We start from the raw sequence: 16,754 nt of genomic DNA on the forward strand, positions 1-16,754 counted from the left end.
CAGACAAAATGGAGGTCAGCAGCAGCAGCAGCGTGCCGAGATGGCAGAGCCACCACACCCCTGGCCATACCCGGGGGATTGTCTGCTGCCTCTCTGTCCCCAGTGCCACAGAGGCCGCCTGCTCGGGGCTGCTCCGGGGCTGTGCCTGCCTCTGGGGTGGGACAGAGGATGCTCGGCTGGTCCCTGGTGCCCCCCGAGCCCTGATGGTGTCGCATGGGACCCGAGCAGGCAGGAGCCCGGCTCACTGGGGTCTGCAGGGTCTAGGGGAGGGGGAGGAGGAGGAGGAGGAGGAGGAGGAGGGGGAGAAGGAAGCAGAGGAGTGAGACAATGGGGCAGGTGCAGGGCTGCTCCCTGCGAGCCTGGATGACAAGCGCGGAGCTCTGCACTGTCCCCGCGCCCCAGACCGGCCCCTTCCACAGCCAGCAGCCACCGCAGTGACATGGCGGCCCTGGTCCGGCCACCCCACAGCGCAAGGTCACCGGCGGCTGCTCGTCCTTGGGGGCCAAGAACAGCCTGGGCATCGCAGCATCTTTGCCGTGCGAGAGCCCCAGGCGGGGCACCCAGCGCTCCCTGCAGCGCTGCTGTTCGGCTCTGGAGCATCAGGATGGTGATGACGCAAGATGGCTCAGCTGCACAGCCACTGCCATCTGCCCCGCAGGGGACAGCAGGGGTGCCTCCGGGGCGGCTCCTGTGCCCCCCGCCACGGCATCCTCCCCTTCGCACCCTGCCCGGGGCCGGGGCGACAGAGGCGTCTCCCGGTCCGCGGGCAGCCCCCCCGCGCACCCCGGCTGGATCCTTCTGGAAGATGATGGGGCGGCACCCGGCGCTCACCGCGCTGGGGACCCCAGGGCATCTTCCCCACACCCCAACACCGAGCATCGGGGGGGGGCTCCGCAAAATGGCCCCGGCAGCAGCCCCCCCGCCCCGCCGGACCCTCGGGGTGCGCATCCCGCTCCCGCCCGCCGGGGCCACGAGGGGCGGCACCGCCACCGCCGAGCAGCCCCGGTGTCCCCCCGCGGCCATCGCCCCGGTGCTGCCCGGTGCTGCCCGGTGCTGCGCGGTGCCGCCCGCCCCTCCCTACCTGTGATGCCCGCGGCCGGGGCCGTGGCCGGTTCGGAGGGGCGCGGCGCTCAGCCGTGGGCGGGGGGCGCCGGCATGAGGCCGAGCCGCGCGGTGCGATGCGGTGCCGGTGCCGGTGTCGGTGCCGGTGCGGGTGGCAGCGGCCCCGCCCCTGCGGTCCCCGCCCCACGCGCTGGTTGGCGGCCGCCGCCGCCCGGAGGGGGACGCGGGGACCGGGAGGGCGCGCGCGGGGATGGAGCGGTGACGTCAGCGCATCCCCCGGCCCCGGGAGCTGCGGAACCGCCGCAGGGGCGGGGCGGGGCGGGGCCGCTGTCGCCTGGCAACCGGCACCGGCCCGGTACCCCCGTACCCCGTTACCCCCGTACCCCGTTACCCCCGTACCCCGGTACCCCGGGCCGGACACCGCTACCGCTGCTCCCCGGTGCTGAATTCCGCGGAGCGGCCCCGACCCCCGGTGCCGTCAGTTCGCTCCTCCGTCCACCGAGCCGCCGCCCGGGGCACGGCCGCTCCTGCCCATCTGCGCCCGGAATTGAGAGGCAGCGCAGAAAGCGGATTATTCCCTCGCTGCCAGCTGTTTGCAGCCTCGTCCCACGGCAGCCTCGAGGCCACGCGTGCCCTCCCCGCCCCAGCCATGCCCCAAATCTCCCCAGAAAACAGGGACATCTCCATCTGATATGTCGTCATCGCTCTGGTGGGTGATGGCTGGGCAGCACTCCGCGGGCTGGCTGTGGCTTCCATCAGCCATGTCGGAGCAAACTCATCTGCGCCCAGCTCCTCTCAGTGGTCCTGGCCCTGCGCCTCTGTCCCTGTCTTCAGCAGCGGCCGCTGGGGCCATTTCTGCCAGGTGGGAATTCCCACCCCTGTGCTGCCATCCCTAACCAAAACCTTGCTCACTGAGGGGCTCCTCTGGGCAGGGATCCACTCATGGCTCTGCTAAAGCTGGCAGAGGGCAGCTTGTTTGCATTTCAGGGTATGGATGGCAGAGAGCATGCCAGAGGTTGGGCACAAGGCAATGTGTTGTGGGTACACACAGCAGGTAACAGAAAACTGACCCCACGTGGGGCCTGTGGCATCCTCACGACACGCTGGGATGCTCATGGTCCAGGCTGAGCCTGCAGAGCACAGCTCGCTGTGGCAGGGATTGTGTCTGTGTTCCAGCCCACAGCCCTGGTGCTCATCAGTCCCCTGGCCAGCCTCCCTCAGGTTGTCACCCTCAGGCTGTCACCCAGCCAGTGTCCCTCTGCAAGGCAGGGCCCTGGGCAGGGAGCTCTGCTCAACAGGAACTTTTTCCTGCAGGAGGAGCTACGACCATGGCAGCTGTGCCAGACCTGTCTCAGCACAACCATCCCGAGGCACAGCTCCAGGTGCCCAGAGCAGGGATCCCACCTGCTGGGATGCTGTTGGGAGACATAATCTTTGCTGTTGTGTGGGCATGGGGGCAGGGACTGCCTGGGTACCTGGAGAGTGATACCCTGAGCACCAGCAAGGGGGCATCCCCCAAAACGAGGGGCCCACGACAGCAGGGACAGCACTGGTGACACTTTAACCAGGCAGGGGAGGCAGCCAGGGGTAGAGTCCAGACTGGTATGTGGGGGGGCACCGATTTCTGGGTCAAGGTCCATGGGGACACCGGACACTGCTGGCACGGGATCCACCGTGCTGCAATGCTGGCAGCTGCTCAGGCAGCCTCCACCACTCCTGCGCTCTGGGCTCAGCTGCTGGGCACAGCGCGGCGTGCCATGGCCACCAGCCTGCTCCGCGTGTGCCCTCCGGGGGAGCTGCTGCGGCCCCTGGCCGTGCCGGAGCGGCTGCTGCTCGGCCCGGGCCCCAGCAACGTGCCCCGCCGTATCCGGGCTGCGGGGGCAGCCCAGCTCCTGGGCCACATGCACCCCGAGGTGCTGCAGGTGAGCCCAGCCTTCCTCCCCTGCCCTCCTCCTCCTCACCCCCAGGAGGGGCTGGCGCGGCTCTGCTGGGGCCGGAGGAGCGGGAGCAGTGCTGGCCAGCGTGCTGCCGCCGCAGGTGATGGATGAGATCAAGGCAGGCATCCAGTACGCCTTCCAGACGCGCAACAGGCTGAGCCTGGCCCTCAGCGGCAGCGGCCACTGTGCCATGGAGGCCGCCCTCCTCAACCTGCTGGAGCGAGGTGACACCGTGCTGGTGGCCATCAATGGCATCTGGGGACAGCGTGCTGCCGAGATCGCCAGGAGGCTGGGTATGCTGGGGCAGGGCTGGGGGGATTGGGCTTGAGGACAGGGTGCCCTGGTTTGCTGTCCCAGCCCTGGCAGTGCTCGGTGACACAGCTATACAACCAGACAGCACTCTGCTAGAGGTTTTTCCAAGAATGATACCACTCCATTTGTGGTGCTTTATGGCACTGGGCAAACCTGCAGGAGGCCAGACTCTGGCAGGTGTCTCTGCTCCTGGTTCATGTGTCACCAGTTCCCCCATGGAGCAGGTGACTGCCCAGTGGGAGCACGCCCACACCTCACTCTCCTCTGCCCAAATTCCTGCCAGGAGCCAATGTCTGTGAGCTGCTGAAGCCCCCGGGCCAGTACTTCACTCCACAGGACATTGAGCAGGTGAGTGCTGGCCGCTGTGCAGAGGGCACAGCTGACCTCCAGCGTGGTCACCTTCCCCCCGTGTCGTGCAGGGCCTGGTGCAGCACAAACCTTTGGTGCTCTTCATCACCCACGGCGAGTCCTCCACTGGGGTGCTGCAGCCGCTGGAGGGGCTGGGCGAGCTCTGCCACCGGTCAGTGCATGGTGGGCACTGGGGATTTATCTGCGCTGGGCTCTGTGTTGTGCTGGAAGTCGGTGCCAGTGAGACATTCAGCCCCTGTGGGGAGCAGGGCTGCAGGCAGAGATGTGGCAGAGGAGGTGGCAGCAGCAGCAGGCTGAGCTCTGTCCCCCCACAGGCATGGCTGCCTGCTGCTGGTGGACGCAGTGGCATCGCTTGGGGGAGCCCCCATCTTCATGGACCAGCAGGGTAAGAGCCACAGTGCCATCATGGGCAGCCAGGGGACAAAGGGCTCATGGACAGGGAGAGAGAGCAGTGGGGTCAGCCCCTCAGCTGCATTTTGGCTGGCAGCACTGGAACTGGTTCAGCCTGTTCCCCTTGGGGGACCATCAGCAGTGCCAGGAGCCCTCCCAAAGCAGTCTGAACATGAGCAGGACCTGCCCTGTGTGCCACCCTTGTGCTTCCCACCCAACACCTGCAGCTAGGTCAGAGAGCTCAGCATTTTCTTCCTGGGAGCCTCTGATTCCTGAAGAGCTGTCTTCCCTGCTGGGCAGAGATCGATGTCCTGTACTCGGGGTCCCAGAAGGTCCTGAACGTACCCCCTGGCACTGCCCCCATCTCCTTCAGTGAGAGAGCCAGGTAAGAGCAGCCTGGCTGGGAGGTGATGGGGCTGGATCATCTGTATCCTGCTTCTGTCCTGATCTGCAGTGCTATTGGGATGGAGCCCATCCCATCCCATCCCATCCCATCCCATCCCATCCCATCCCATCCCAGGACAGTAACTGGGAGCTGGAGCCAGTCTCTGCGCTCACTGTGGGGTGGGAGCTCTCTGCACTCCCTCCCACCTTGGAGCTGGTGGGGTGAAGGTCCCACCTGTCCCCAGCACTCTGTCTCACCAGGGAGAAGCTGCTGAGGAGGAAGACGAAGCCGCCATCCTACTACCTGGACATGAGCTGCTTGGCAAACTACTGGGGCTGTGACGGGGAGCCACGGAGGTGAGGACGGGCTCTCCTCTCACACACGGCTGCAAACACTCCCCACCAGCCTCTGTGCCGGCTCGGGGGCTGCCCCTGCCCTTCAGGGCTCAGCTCTGCCTCCCCACACCCTGCCTGGCTGCTGCTCAGGTGATGAATGAGGAGGGAGCATGCTGTGCCTCAGTTTCCCCATGAGCATGGGGATGCAGGCCAGCCGAACCCCTCCGGGTGCCCCTTGCAGGTACCACCACACAGCACCCATCAACAGCTTCTTCAGCCTGCGGGAGGGCCTGGCCCTGCTGGCAGAACGGGTGAGTGGCACCGGGCGGGCAGGGCAGCCCCAGCGGTGCCCGTGGGTGCCTGGAGGTGCCTGTCAGCAGCAGGGATCTCCCCTGTCCTCTCTGCCCGCAGGGTCTGGAGAGCTCCTGGGAGCGGCACCGGGCCAACTGCAGCCTGCTGTGCCAGGGGCTGCTCGGCATGGGGCTGGAGCTCTTTGTGGAGGAGGAGGTGGGTGCAGGACAAGCCCACCACCACCACCATCACCACCACCAGGGAGTGGGGGCAGCGTGAGGACACAGCCCTGAGGAGCTGGAGATGTGCCTGGGCAGCTTTTGACGCCAGGGAAAAGTCTCCCTGCTCTGTGGTGCTCTCTCCTGGCGCTGTGCTGGGGTCAGCAGGGGCCGTGGGACTGGAACCAGTTTCTCTGTTCCTCAGAAAGCCAGGCTGCCCACCATCACCACCGTCAGGGTGCCCGAGGGCTACAGCTGGAAGGACATCACGGCTTTCCTGATGGACAAGCACGGCGTGGAGATCGCCGGGGGCCTGGGCCCCACGGCGGGCAAGGTGGGCACAGCCCTGCCCTGCTGCTGCTGGTGGTGCCCACGGCTGCTGGGCACAGCTCCCCGCCTTCCCTGCCCCTCCCTGGCTGTCCCATTGCCCGGAGCAACGCATTGCATCCCAACCGCACACAATCACCGCTAATTGAATAACCACGCACGTAATTAGTAATTAGCGCGGTGACACCTCTTTATAGGGAGCGGGGTGTTAAATACGAGCGAGGGAGCTGCGCACAGCCCTCCCCACCTGGCTGGGCGGCCCTCAGTCCTTCCTGTCCAGGCACAGCCACTCATCCTCCTCCTCCTCCAGGTGCTGCGCATCGGCCTCATGGGCTGCAACTCAACGCGGGACAACGTGGCGCGAGTGCTGGGAGCCCTGCGGGACGCCCTGCAGCGCTGCCCCCGCAGCCGGCTGTAAGCCCCCGGGCACTGCCTGGCGTGCCTGGCACCAGAGGAACTCACTGCCTCCCTGGGATGCGGCAGGAGCCACATCCAGCAAGCCAAGGCACTTGGAAAGGAGCTGGGATAGCAGGGGCATGGAGAGGATGGCTGTGCTCAGCATGGCTCAAAACCACTCCTCCCATCACCCCACAATGGCCTGGCCCCTCAGTTCTTTCCCTTCCCCTGTCCCCAGGGCATGGGGACCCTCAGCAAGCTGGCAAGGGGCTGGATCAGGGTCTGACCACAGGGTTCTTCCCCTCCCATCACCAACACCTCACCCTGCAGTGCAGAATGGCAGCCATCCCCTCCAGGTCCTGTGCCATGCAGCACCCAGTGCCCAGCTCCAGGAGGGGCTGTCTAGGGTCCCTGTGTATGATCCACCCCCCCCAGCTCCACCAGGGGCTGTGTGTGCCCCCTCCCCAGCTCCACCAGGGGCTGTGTGTGCCCCCTCTCCAGCTCCACCAGGACTGTTGTGCCCCCTCTCCTGCTGCAGCAGGTGTGCTCTCTCCCCTGTAGCACCTTTCCTCAATAAAATGACACATCAGCACGCTGTTCCCTGGCCCTGCAGCCCTCGTTGCACCCCCCCAGAGTTCTGAGACCCCCCAATGGGGCAGCAACAGCAGGGCCCACTCAGCTCTGCTGAGGGATTTCCTGGCGGATCCTGGCGAGGAGCTGGGATGCTGCAGAGCGGCGTGCGCTGTCCTGGATCCGGAACACCTGGAACTAAAGTGGGTGGGGAGTGAGGGGACAGGGCTCCCCACTCTGCCTGAGCCCCATGGCCAGCACTGCCAGCCTCCCACAGCCTCCACAGCCCCCCAGAGGGCTCAGACTGCAGCTCATCCCAAGCTTCCTGGCCCAGGTGGCTCCTGGTGAAGGGCTGGGGTTACCTGGCTGAGCAGGATGTCAAAGTAGGCAGTGTCCCAGCAGGAGCCATCCCTGGTGGGGAGCTGCAGGAGGGCTCTGGTCTCCCTGTCTGCCTGGCAGCTGCCACTGAACCCGTGGAGGCCAAAATGGAAGCGGAGGAAGCGCTGGGGGTCCCAGGCAAAGCTCTCCACTTTATGGTAGAGGGAGGCAAGGTCTGGGGCAGCTCCTTGGAAGAGGTTTTCCTCTGGGTTCAGGAAGTGGGGCAGGTGCCGGGTGGCCAGGCAGCGGAGGAGGATCACCAGGAGCCTGTAGACAGAGCCCTCAAGGTCCTGCCAGTCCTCTGGGGAGGGAAAGAGCTCTGTGCTCCACAGCAACACCATCTGTGGGGAGGGAGAGAGGAGCACAGGGTCAGGCACAAGGCCTGATCCCAGGAAAGCTGTCCCTTCACACCCTGCAACCACTTGTGGGGCTGAATCCATGGGGGCTGAATCAGATCATACTTTTCTGAAGGCCATATAAATATATCTGCCCTTTTTCTTAAAAAAAAAAAAAAACAACACAATCACCACCCCCAAAACATCAAAGAATGCAGCGCAAAGCAAAGTACACAGGATTTGGGTTCTTTGGGAGTGGAGCCACCCTGTAAGCAGAAAACATCCTTACATTCTTCTTGACCCTTGGCTTGGAGAGCCATCAAAAGGGAGGGCACACCTGGATTGTGCCACCAGGGATGCCATCCTGCAGGCACTGGCAGTGTGGCAGTGTGGCACAGGGATGCCATCCTGCAAGCACTGGCAGTGTGGCACAGGGGATGATGTCCTGCAGAGCCCCAGCTCTGAATGCACCAAGTGTCTGCAGTTGGAAGTTCCTGGAGTCCAAGGAAGAAGGATCAAAGCCCTCTAACCACGGCTGGCAGCAGCACAAACCCTCCCCAGACACAGCCATGGGCTGCTGCACCCCAAACCCTGCAGCCCCCAGTGTGTGGGTGCCTGTGCAGGGGAGCAGCCCTGGCTCTGCCTGCCCAGAGAGCCACGGTTGTGCCAAGCAGCAGAACCAACCCACCTGGAGGTGGTGGAAGGTGAGAGGGCCTGTCCCAGCCTGGCCCCCCCAGTCCTGCTCCCGCAGCTGGTCCAGCAGGCGCAGGCTGTCCACACGGGGCCCCTGCAGGGAATCCACTGCCCGCAGCAGCTTCAGGAGGGGAAGGTGAGTGGAGGACCTGGAGGAAGAGAGTGGGGTCTGCTGGCAGGGGACAGGAAGACCTGCATGCTCCCAGGATGGGGGGAGCGTGCCTGCAGAGGGATCCCTCCATGGCACACATGGGGTCCCAGCCAATGCAGCATCTTGGATCTGCAAGATCCTGCTGGATCCACCTCCTGTGCTTGCTCTGGCAGAGCAGAACCTCAGAGGTGTGGAGAGAGATGTGTGGAGAGAGCAGTGTTCCCATTGCTGAGCAGCTCCTGCCCTCCCAGGAGGATCAAGAGTGGGGCAAATTGGGGTTGTTCTCCCCTGTGTGTGGTGGGGAGGGGAGGCTGGGTTGGTCCCCAATGGGAGGCTGGGCATCCCGCTGGAACACCTGGTTCCCAAAATAGACATGGACTAGTCCAGCTGGCTGCCCAGCCCCAGATACGTCAGTCCAGCCCTGTGTTGTCCTGCAGCCCACCTTGGGAGGGAGCTCATCACCCTGCTGCTGTCTGAAGTCCAAGCAGGGATTTGAGAGCTGCCCTCTCTGCACAGACATGGTGCAGCTCCAGTGAATCATTTCAGGGCCTCCTTCAGTTGAATTCCCCCTCTTTCCCTGAGCTGTCTGAAACTTGGCTGAGGTTTTTTTTCTCCAGCACAGAGAAGAAGGTTTGGGCATCACGAAGGGGTGACTTCAACCCCTGCTGACACATCCCCATCCTTTCCCACCCTCTTTTTGCCTCCAGCCAGCAGTGCTGCCAGCCAGGGGCCATCCCTGGAGCAGGGTCACCCCTCTGCTCACGCAGCCGAGCCTCTCACCTCCAGCCGAGCGGGGAGGCAGGGACAAAGTGAGCCTCCTCCGTGGCCCTGCTGAGGCTGCCCGCGGGGAAGCCCCGGCCGCTCCGCCGCCCCCGGAGCTGCAGCGGCTCCTGCTGCCTCCGCACCACCGGCACGATGTTAAAGCGAACGGGCTTCCAGCTGCCGCGGATCAGCAGCGAGAGCTCCAGGGCATCCTCCCGCAGGTTTTCAGCGCTGATGTCACCTGGATGCAGAGGGTTTGGCAGCAGTGAGCAGGTTGGCACAGCCGGTCCCGCAGGCTGAACCAGCACCCGTGGCCGTGTCCCACCCCACTGGAGTCAGCCCTTCCCAGGGCTGCATCTGGGTGCAGTTCCCGGTAAAATCCCTCTCCCAGCCGTGCTGGGGTGGTTCTACAGGAAGAGGCATGGCAGGGGTCAGGGTCAGGCACAGCAGGAAGTCTCCAGCAGTCAAACCGAGCTGTGCTTCTGGGGGGCTGAGCAGTGCCAAGAAAAGCAAAGCAGTCCCAGAAAAATGGATCGGGAGAGGTTCATTGCTTTGTGGGGGTGGAGGAAGGTGAAGGTCACTGGCTTGGCCACGGAGGAAGGAGGGGATGCTGGACCTGCTGGGACTGGGTTAAGAGACTTTCAGAGCCACTTGTCCTCCCACATCACCCTTTCACCCTGGCTGGGCTTTCCTTTAAGAAGCACACTGGGAGATGGAAATGCATGAAGAGGGTTATGGAGCAGCTATGGGCAATTCCCAGGGTCCCCTCCCACCATGTCCTTTCCAGGGACACTGCTGCCAGCTGTGTGTTCACAGGGCCAGACCCCTGCCCCAGGGTCCTGGTCCAGCTCACTCTACACAGCAGGGGGCACCTGGAGGCCGAGAGGCAGAGAGGAGAATGTGCTGAGGGTAAGCCAAGCCCACCAAATCCTTGAGCAAACCCTACCTGGGCTGGGTGGACCCTGCACCCACCAAGAAGGGAGGGTGCCATCCATCCCAGGTGAGGATGACTCTGATGCCCTGGGATACCAGGGAACAGTTTGCATCTCCCCTTCCTCAGCTGGAGGCAGAGCCCATCCCAGCCCACAGCAAGGTGCTCGCTAACCTGCCCCTGCAGCTTTTGGGTGGGCCACATGCCCAGGAACATCGGTCCCAGCACGTTTGCAGAGGGATGGATCACTGCCAAGCTGGGGAGCTGGGCAGGCCCTGCAGGCAGCCCCTGCCTGGGAAGCACCGTGCCAGCATACGCACCTGGCTGCAGCAGGAAGAGGCGTTGGCAGCGCACGATGGCTGAAACAAGGAGCTCTTTCAGGTGCTGCAGGATTTTGCCTGGGAGCAGGCAGTGCTCCATCCCATCCACGGCACCAGTCCAGTCCTCCAAACCAGCCCTAGGAGAGCAGAGTTCCAGGCAGCAGGTGCTGAGCTCTGCAGGATGCTCCGGGCTGCTCCGGCGTGCCAGCACTCGCAGGGTGTCACCGTCAATGCGCAGCGGCACCTCCAGAGTCACGGCGTCCTCAGAGGCACAGACAGAGAACTCAAAGGCCTCCAGGTTCCTGGCGTAGTCCACAAGGAAGCGAGGATCCCTGGCATGGACGCTCTCCAGCAGGGTGAGCAGGATGTCCTCGGCCCGCTGGAAGTGCTCCATGCGCTGCCTCTCGCGGGACAGGATCACGCCGAGGTAGCTGTGCCAGAGGGAAGGGCTGGCCTCCATGGCAGCTCTGCTACTGATCTACGCTGCTGCAGCAGCAGGAAGGGTTTGTGTGGGTGGGGAGGGCAGGGCTGGGGCGGGCAGAGGGAAGCAGGGCCGGGTGGTGACAAGCACCGAGTGCTGGGTGACACCCAGGGACAGGTACAGGGCAAACCCAGGGTGGGGAATTGAGTCACACCGTGTCCCCTCTCCCGGCACTCCAGAGGGTGCTCAGCGGGTGGATCATGCCAGGAGAACGCTGTGCTCTCCCACACCGCCCTCGGCACCGCCTGGGTGCCGGCAGCACCCTGTCCCAGGCAGTGCCAGCTGAAGGAGCCACTGTCCCCCTGTCCTGGCCGGGCACAGCTCAGCCCTTCCCGCCCTGTGTGGCACCCACGGGAGCCCGGAAGGGCTGCAGGACCCTGAGCCTGCCTTTTCGGGGCCCAGAGCAGCCCTGCAGGCCCAGTGTGACTCTGTCAACACCGGGCTCAGCTCCATCAGGCTCCATCAGGCTCCATCAGGCTCTCCCAGGTGCGCCCCTCTCCAGCAGCGACCCCACCAGGCTGCGGGAGGACCGAGCCGGGAGGGGGCACAGAACGGGGTTGGGACCCCAAAGCCGGCGTGGGGAGGGTGGGGAGCGGCGGGGCCTGTCACAGACATCTTTTATGGAAAACCCTTTCCTTAGGATTTCTCCTCCTGAGAAGCTGGGAGGCCTCAGGAACAAAATGTAAACAATGGTTATCTGCTGCTGTGGAATGCAACAGGTGCATCTGTGATTGGTCTCATGTGCTTGTTTCTAATTAATGCCCAATCACAGTCCAGCTGGCTTGGACACAGAGCCGAGCCACAAACCTTTGTTATCATTCTTTGCTATTCTATTCTGAGCTAGCCTTCTGATGAAAACCTTTCTTCTACTCTTTTAGTATAGTTTTAATATAATATATATTATAAAATAATAAATCAAGCCTTCTGAAACATGGAGTCAGATCCTCATCTCTTCCCTCATCCTTGGATCCCTATGAACACCGTCACAGGGACGCCTTGTGAGGAAGGAAGGGAGAGTGCCATGGGCTCATGGCTGCTCCTTCCATCTCATGTGGGCACACTTACCCTTTTAAACAGCCCAGATGAGGGTTCTGAATCTCCCCGGGGGTTATTTCCAGTTTGTGCCTCCTTCAGTTCCCTGTCCCTCATGTTCATGGACCCTTCTGCCTTCCAAGGGTCAGAGCTCCCACCTGCAGAGCATCCTTGAGCACCTGCAGCCCGGGTCATTAGGCCTGCACTGGATTTCTCACTGCCAGGACGCTGTGGGTGCTGTGAGCTGGGGGGTCTCAGCCAGATTTTAAGCCCCCACAGTGGTTGATGGGCTCTGCATTTCCTCACCTGAGCCCTGCACTCCAGGTTTCAACCATCTGAGCAGGGGATGCTCAGTCATTCACACCAATATTTGTCTCAGCCAGGGCTGAGGGGCAGGTCTTGCCCTCCTCCATCCTGTGGGGAAGACAAGCTGGCTGGTGTCTCAGAGAGGGACCAAAAGCAGCAGCAGAGCCCCATCAGAGTGGCTTGGGCTCATCCTGAAGAGTCCTGAACCCAAGCCAGACAAGAGAAATTACTGCTCATGCCCTGGTGTGGCAAAAAGAGGGCAGAGAGATGCAGGCCACCACTTTTCTGGGGGTGGTGGGGCATGGCTCACTGCTGGCAGGGTTGCTGTGTGTCCATGGAGCATCATTCTGTCACGGATGGAGCTCCTGCCTCAGCAGCATCCAGGACATTCCTTCTGTCAGTGCCTGGCAGGAATGCTGGAGGAGGCTGTGGCACCATGCAGAAGCTGAGCTGAGGGCCAGGAGTGGTTCTGTGGGAAGGTAAGGCTGGACAGGGAAACATGGGGTGCCCCCAGATGTCTTGGTGCCAGTGGGGTAACCTTGTCCCCTTGTCACAGGGTGACCCTGGCATCCTGCAGCCAGAGCCCTGGCACCAGCAAGAGCCAGAGTGATGTGATCCCCTGGGCTCATCTCTGCACTTTTCAAACCTCTGGGTGCCACAGCCAAGAAGCTGCTGCTGCAAATGCTGCCTTCCTGCAGGCTGGGACCTCCTCTTTCCCCCTTTTCCCCTTTCCCCCCTTTTCTCCCCTTTCCCCCCTTTCCCTTTTCCCCTTTTCCCCCCTTTTCCCCTTTCCCCCCTTTTCCCCCCTTTTTCCCCCTTTTCCCCTTTCCCCCCTTTTCCCCTTTCTCCCCTTTTCCCCTTTCCCCCCTTTTCTCCCCTTTTCCCCCTTTCCCCCCCCTTTTCCCCCCTTTCCCCCTTTTCTCTTTTCCCCTTTCCCCCCTTTTCCCCCTTTTCCCCCTTCCCCCCTTGTCCTCCCTTCCCCCCCTTTCCCCCCTTTTCCCCTTTTCCCCCTTTTCCCCCTTTTCCCCCTTTTCCCCTTTCACATTCCCTCTTCTGCCTTTCCCTTCCTTTCTTCTTCTTCCCCTCCTTCCTGGTTTTCACCCTGTTTTTCTCCTTTCCCATTCTCCTTTCCCCTTCCTCTATCTCCTCCTCTCTCCTTCTCATTCCCTCCTCTTCCCCATAGGATAGGCAGGCGGCCCTGGAGGGGCATTTTCCAGCCACAGGCAGCACAGGGAGTGACCTGCTGGGCATTTGGGGCAGCACCCGGACACTCAGCCCCACAATCAGCCCAAGATGGCCCAAAACCAGCAGGAAAATATTCCTGGTGGGAAGGTGAGGCTATGGAAGGCATGGCTGGAGTGCAGAGTGTCTGGGCAAGTCACCAGAGGCTGGTGGTGGCAAGTGCCCTGCTACTGGCACAGAGTCTGGCCTGAATGAGCTAATCCCTGTTTCCATCTTGGCATTTTGCAGCTCCAAGAATTTTTGATCTGTTAGAAACAGGGAGGGAGAAAACAACCCCGAGCTGAAGGGCAAGTACAAGCAAGAGAGAGAGGGGAAAAAACCTGGGGGTGTGGGAGCACCTGGCACAGCAGAGGTGGGCAGGAGCTGCAAGGAGCCCCCAGTGTCCCCCTGCGCAGTGTGAGTGCGGCAAGACTCCATCAGCAGCCAGCAGAAGGATTTTGGGGTGCTGAGATGTGTTAAGGAGCTGGGATGAGGGGTGGGTCATGCTCTGCCCCAGCACTTTGCTCCCCACAGGCCCCCAGAGGGGCACAGCCCCCAGCAAAACAGCTGGGACGGCGAGGGGGGACACAGGCAGGGAAGGTAGAGAGGAAGAGAGAGTAATTTAACATGACAGGCTGTTTATTTTGGCAGAAAGGGTCTCTTTTCAACAGATTTCAAAGCTCGGCCCTGGGGCTTGGGGGGGACCACACAGAGGGGTGGGAGATGGGGGGTGGGAGATGGGGGGGCTCGGTGGGGCACCCAGGCTGGGGGGGAGGGAGAAGGGTCCCCAGACTGTTCCATGGGGCATGGGCACGTTCTCTGGGTTTTCAGGGTTTTCAGAGTTTTCAGGGTCTGGCTGTGCTTGCAGGCTGCAGGGGGTGTCCCCGTGGTGCCCACGCTCCCACAGGCACACGCTGGCTGCATGCTTGCACACACGTGCACACAGTTACACTCACACACACTCACACAGTCAAACACATTTACACACGTTCACACGCACTCACACAGTCACACACAGTCACACACACACTCACATTCATTCACAAACTTTCACACATTCACACACACACACTCACATTCACATGCATTCACCCACATTCACACACACTCATTCACACACACACACATACACACACACTCACACTCACACACGTGCACACACACGTTCACACAATTCACACGCTCTCACACAGCCACACACATTCACATACACTCACACACTCACACACACATTCACACAGTTACACTCACACACATTCACACATTCAAACACATTTACACATGTTCACACACATTCACACATCCACACGCACTCACACACATTCACACACAAACACACACACAGAGTCACACACACACTCACACTGATTCACATTCACACTCATTCACACGCATTCACACACACACGCATTCACACACACACGCATTCGCACACACATTCTCACATACACACACATTCACACACACACACATTCACACACACACATTCACACACATTTACACACACATTCACACACACACATACACACACACACACATTCACACACACATTCACACACACACACACACATTCACACACACATTTACACACACACACTCACACACACACACATTCACACACACATTCACACACACATTCACACACACATTCACACACACACATTTACACACACTCACACATTCACACACACACACATTCACACACACACACTCACATACATTCACACAAACACACATTCACACACACTCACACACACACTCACACACATTCACACACACACTCACACACACATTCACACGCTCCCCCTGGCCCTACTCCTTCCTCCAGGCCAGGGCTCAGCTGGAGTCTTGGCTTGCCCCAGTAACATTTCAAAATAGGCTGTTTATTAAAATATAAAAAAAACCCCAAAAATCCCAACAACTGCGGGGGGAGAGGGGATTGCTAGGAAAGAAATAATTATTATAATCACATTAAGAGCTTTGGCTGTAAAACTCTGGTGAGGGCCCAGGGAAGGAGCTGGGGCTGCTCTCTGCAGGGAGTGCAGGGGGTGGTTTTCCTGCCTTCTTGTGCTCTTTTATTTTCCAGCCCTGATCCAACAACACCTCCCCTCCTCCCCTTTTCCTCCCCTTTATCCTGGGAAATGAAAACAATTTATTTAATGATGGATCATCCCTTTCTCTGGTCACTGACCTTCTGGGGGAATTTCTGCTGAGCTCGGTGGAAAACTCGAGGCTGGCTTGTGGATCCCATCTGTGCGTGGGGGAGGGAGGGGAGCTCACCCTCATCCTTCCCAAAATCCATAGCCACGATCCTGGGGAGCAGCACAGGGCTGGCACTCGGGGTTCCCACCAGGAAGCACTATCCCTGCAAACTGAGGGTTTTGGGGGCAGATAAACCCCCAGAAAAAAAAAAAAAAAAAAAAAAAAAAAAAAACAACCACAAAAACAAAAAAAGGGATTTTTTGTATTTATTTGATCTGCTCTGAGATTGGGGTGGGCTGGGGTGCAGTGCTGAGGTGGGAGTGGGCAATGGCGCAGTGATCTCCACCCTGCCAACAGCCCTTGGTGTTTTTGTGGCTCAGGGTGTCTGTGGGCAGTGTTTGGGGCAGTTTGGGGCTCAGGGTGTCTGTGGGCAGTGTTTTGGGGCAGTTTTGTGTCTGTGGGAAGTGTTTTGGGGCAGTTTTGTGGCTCAGGGTGTCTTTGGAAGTGTTTTGGGGCAGTTTTGTGTCTGCGGGCAGTTTTTGGGGCAGTTTGGGGCAGTTTTGTGTCTGTGGGCAGTGTTTTGGGGCAGTTTGGAGCTCAGGGTGTCTGTGGGAAGTGTTTGGGGCAGTTTTGTGTCTGTGGGCAGTGTTTGGGGCAGTTTGGGGCAGTTTTGTGTCTCAGGGTATCTGTGAGAAGTGTTTTGGGGCAGTTTGGGGCTCATGGTATCTGTGGGAAGTGTTTTGGGGCAGTTTGGGGCAGTTTTGTGTCTGTGGGCAGTGTTTGGGGCAGTTTGGGGCAGTTTTGTGTCTGTGGGAAGTGTTTTGGGGCAGTTTGGGGCAGTTTTGTGTCTTTGGGAAGTGTTTTGGGACAGTTTGGGGCTCAGGGTGCATGTGGGAAGTGTTTTGGGGCAGTTTTGTGTCTGTGGGCAGTGTTTTGGGGCAGTTTTGTGTCTGTGGGTGTCTGTGGGAAGTGTTTTGGGGCAGTTTTGTGTCTGTGGGCAGTATTTTGGGGCAGTTTGACCTGCAGGAGGGATGGAGCAAGGCATCGTGCAGCCCCCTCCCCTCCGGCCCTGCATCTGCCGCAGGCCCGCTGCTCCAAGCATGGTTCTTGTAAAAACGCGTAAATATTTACACAAGAATAATTTAAAAAACATGGCCTGTCAAATAATCAAAGCAGCAGAACATCCGAGGAGCTTTCAGCTGGCTTGGGAAAGCTGACATTGCTTCCCAATGCTGTGCTGGAGGTGCCTGTGGCCAGCCCCAGCCCTGTGTGGTGCCACCCTTGCCAATGTGGCTTCACAACAGGCTTGAAATCTTCATTAGAGCTGCTGCTGGGGTGGCTTTCACTTCA

At 60.7% G+C, this 16,754-nt stretch overlaps 3 protein-coding genes across 29 annotated transcripts in view; 1 reads left to right on the forward strand and 2 right to left on the reverse strand.

Moving 5' to 3' along the window:
* The window catches only part of KIF1A (kinesin family member 1A), a 42,680-nt gene extending 41,364 nt beyond the window's left edge, over positions 1-1,316 (reverse strand). For 12 of the 27 annotated variants that reach the window (XM_074546857.1, XM_074546863.1, XM_074546849.1 and 9 more), the window contains exon 1: positions 1,082-1,314. The gene's annotated coding sequence lies outside the window, so the exon portion shown is untranslated. Of the gene's footprint in view, positions 1-1,081 lie in introns of all 27 variants that reach the window. The other 15 variants (XM_074546848.1, XM_074546847.1, XM_074546845.1 and 12 more) reach the window with 3 other exon arrangements.
* Positions 1,317-2,703: 1,387 nt separating this feature from the next.
* On the forward strand, positions 2,704-6,619 carry AGXT (alanine--glyoxylate aminotransferase). The gene is made up of 11 exons (XM_014268840.3): positions 2,704-2,984; positions 3,100-3,292; positions 3,595-3,659; positions 3,731-3,831; positions 3,995-4,065; positions 4,371-4,455; positions 4,716-4,811; positions 5,032-5,101; positions 5,202-5,297; positions 5,505-5,633; positions 5,937-6,619. The coding sequence occupies exons 1-11, from the start codon at positions 2,745-2,747 to the stop codon at positions 6,042-6,044; spliced, it is 1,254 nt and encodes a 417-aa protein (XP_014124315.3). The 5' UTR covers positions 2,704-2,744; the 3' UTR covers positions 6,045-6,619.
* On the reverse strand, positions 6,596-10,658 carry MAB21L4 (mab-21 like 4). The gene is made up of 5 exons (XM_005489508.4): positions 10,163-10,658; positions 8,930-9,152; positions 7,994-8,147; positions 6,955-7,311; positions 6,596-6,790 (listed from the first exon to the last, which is right to left on the reverse strand). Exons 1-5 carry the CDS (start codon positions 10,620-10,622, stop codon positions 6,698-6,700), a joined length of 1,287 nt encoding a protein of 428 aa, XP_005489565.1. The 5' UTR covers positions 10,623-10,658; the 3' UTR covers positions 6,596-6,697.
* Between the last annotated feature and the right edge of the window lie 6,096 nt (positions 10,659-16,754).

Source organism: Zonotrichia albicollis, chromosome 9 (genome assembly GCF_047830755.1).
Source record: "Zonotrichia albicollis isolate bZonAlb1 chromosome 9, bZonAlb1.hap1, whole genome shotgun sequence".
Taxonomy (NCBI): Eukaryota; Metazoa; Chordata; class Aves; order Passeriformes; family Passerellidae; genus Zonotrichia; species Zonotrichia albicollis.

Bases quoted from the DNA above. Each gene is read 5' to 3' on its own strand.
- AGXT (XM_014268840.3), top strand. From the start codon at position 2,745: ATGCTGGCAGCTGCTCAGGCAGCCTCCACCACTCCTGCGCTCTGGGCT. The intron at 3,293-3,594 runs GTATGCTGGGGC...AATTCCTGCCAG, and splicing joins CGAGATCGCCAGGAGGCTGG to GAGCCAATGTCTGTGAGCTG. The intron at 4,812-5,031 runs GTGAGGACGGGC...TGCCCCTTGCAG, and splicing joins TGTGACGGGGAGCCACGGAG to GTACCACCACACAGCACCCA.
- MAB21L4 (XM_005489508.4), bottom strand. From the start codon at position 10,622: ATGGAGGCCAGCCCTTCCCTCTGGCACAGCTACCTCGGCGTGATCCTG. The intron at 8,148-8,929 runs GTGAGAGGCTCG...CTCTTCCTCCAG, and splicing joins GCCTCCCCGCTCGGCTGGAG to GTCCTCCACTCACCTTCCCC. The intron at 7,312-7,993 runs GTGGGTTGGTTC...CCCTCCCCACAG, and splicing joins TCACCTTCCACCACCTCCAG to ATGGTGTTGCTGTGGAGCAC.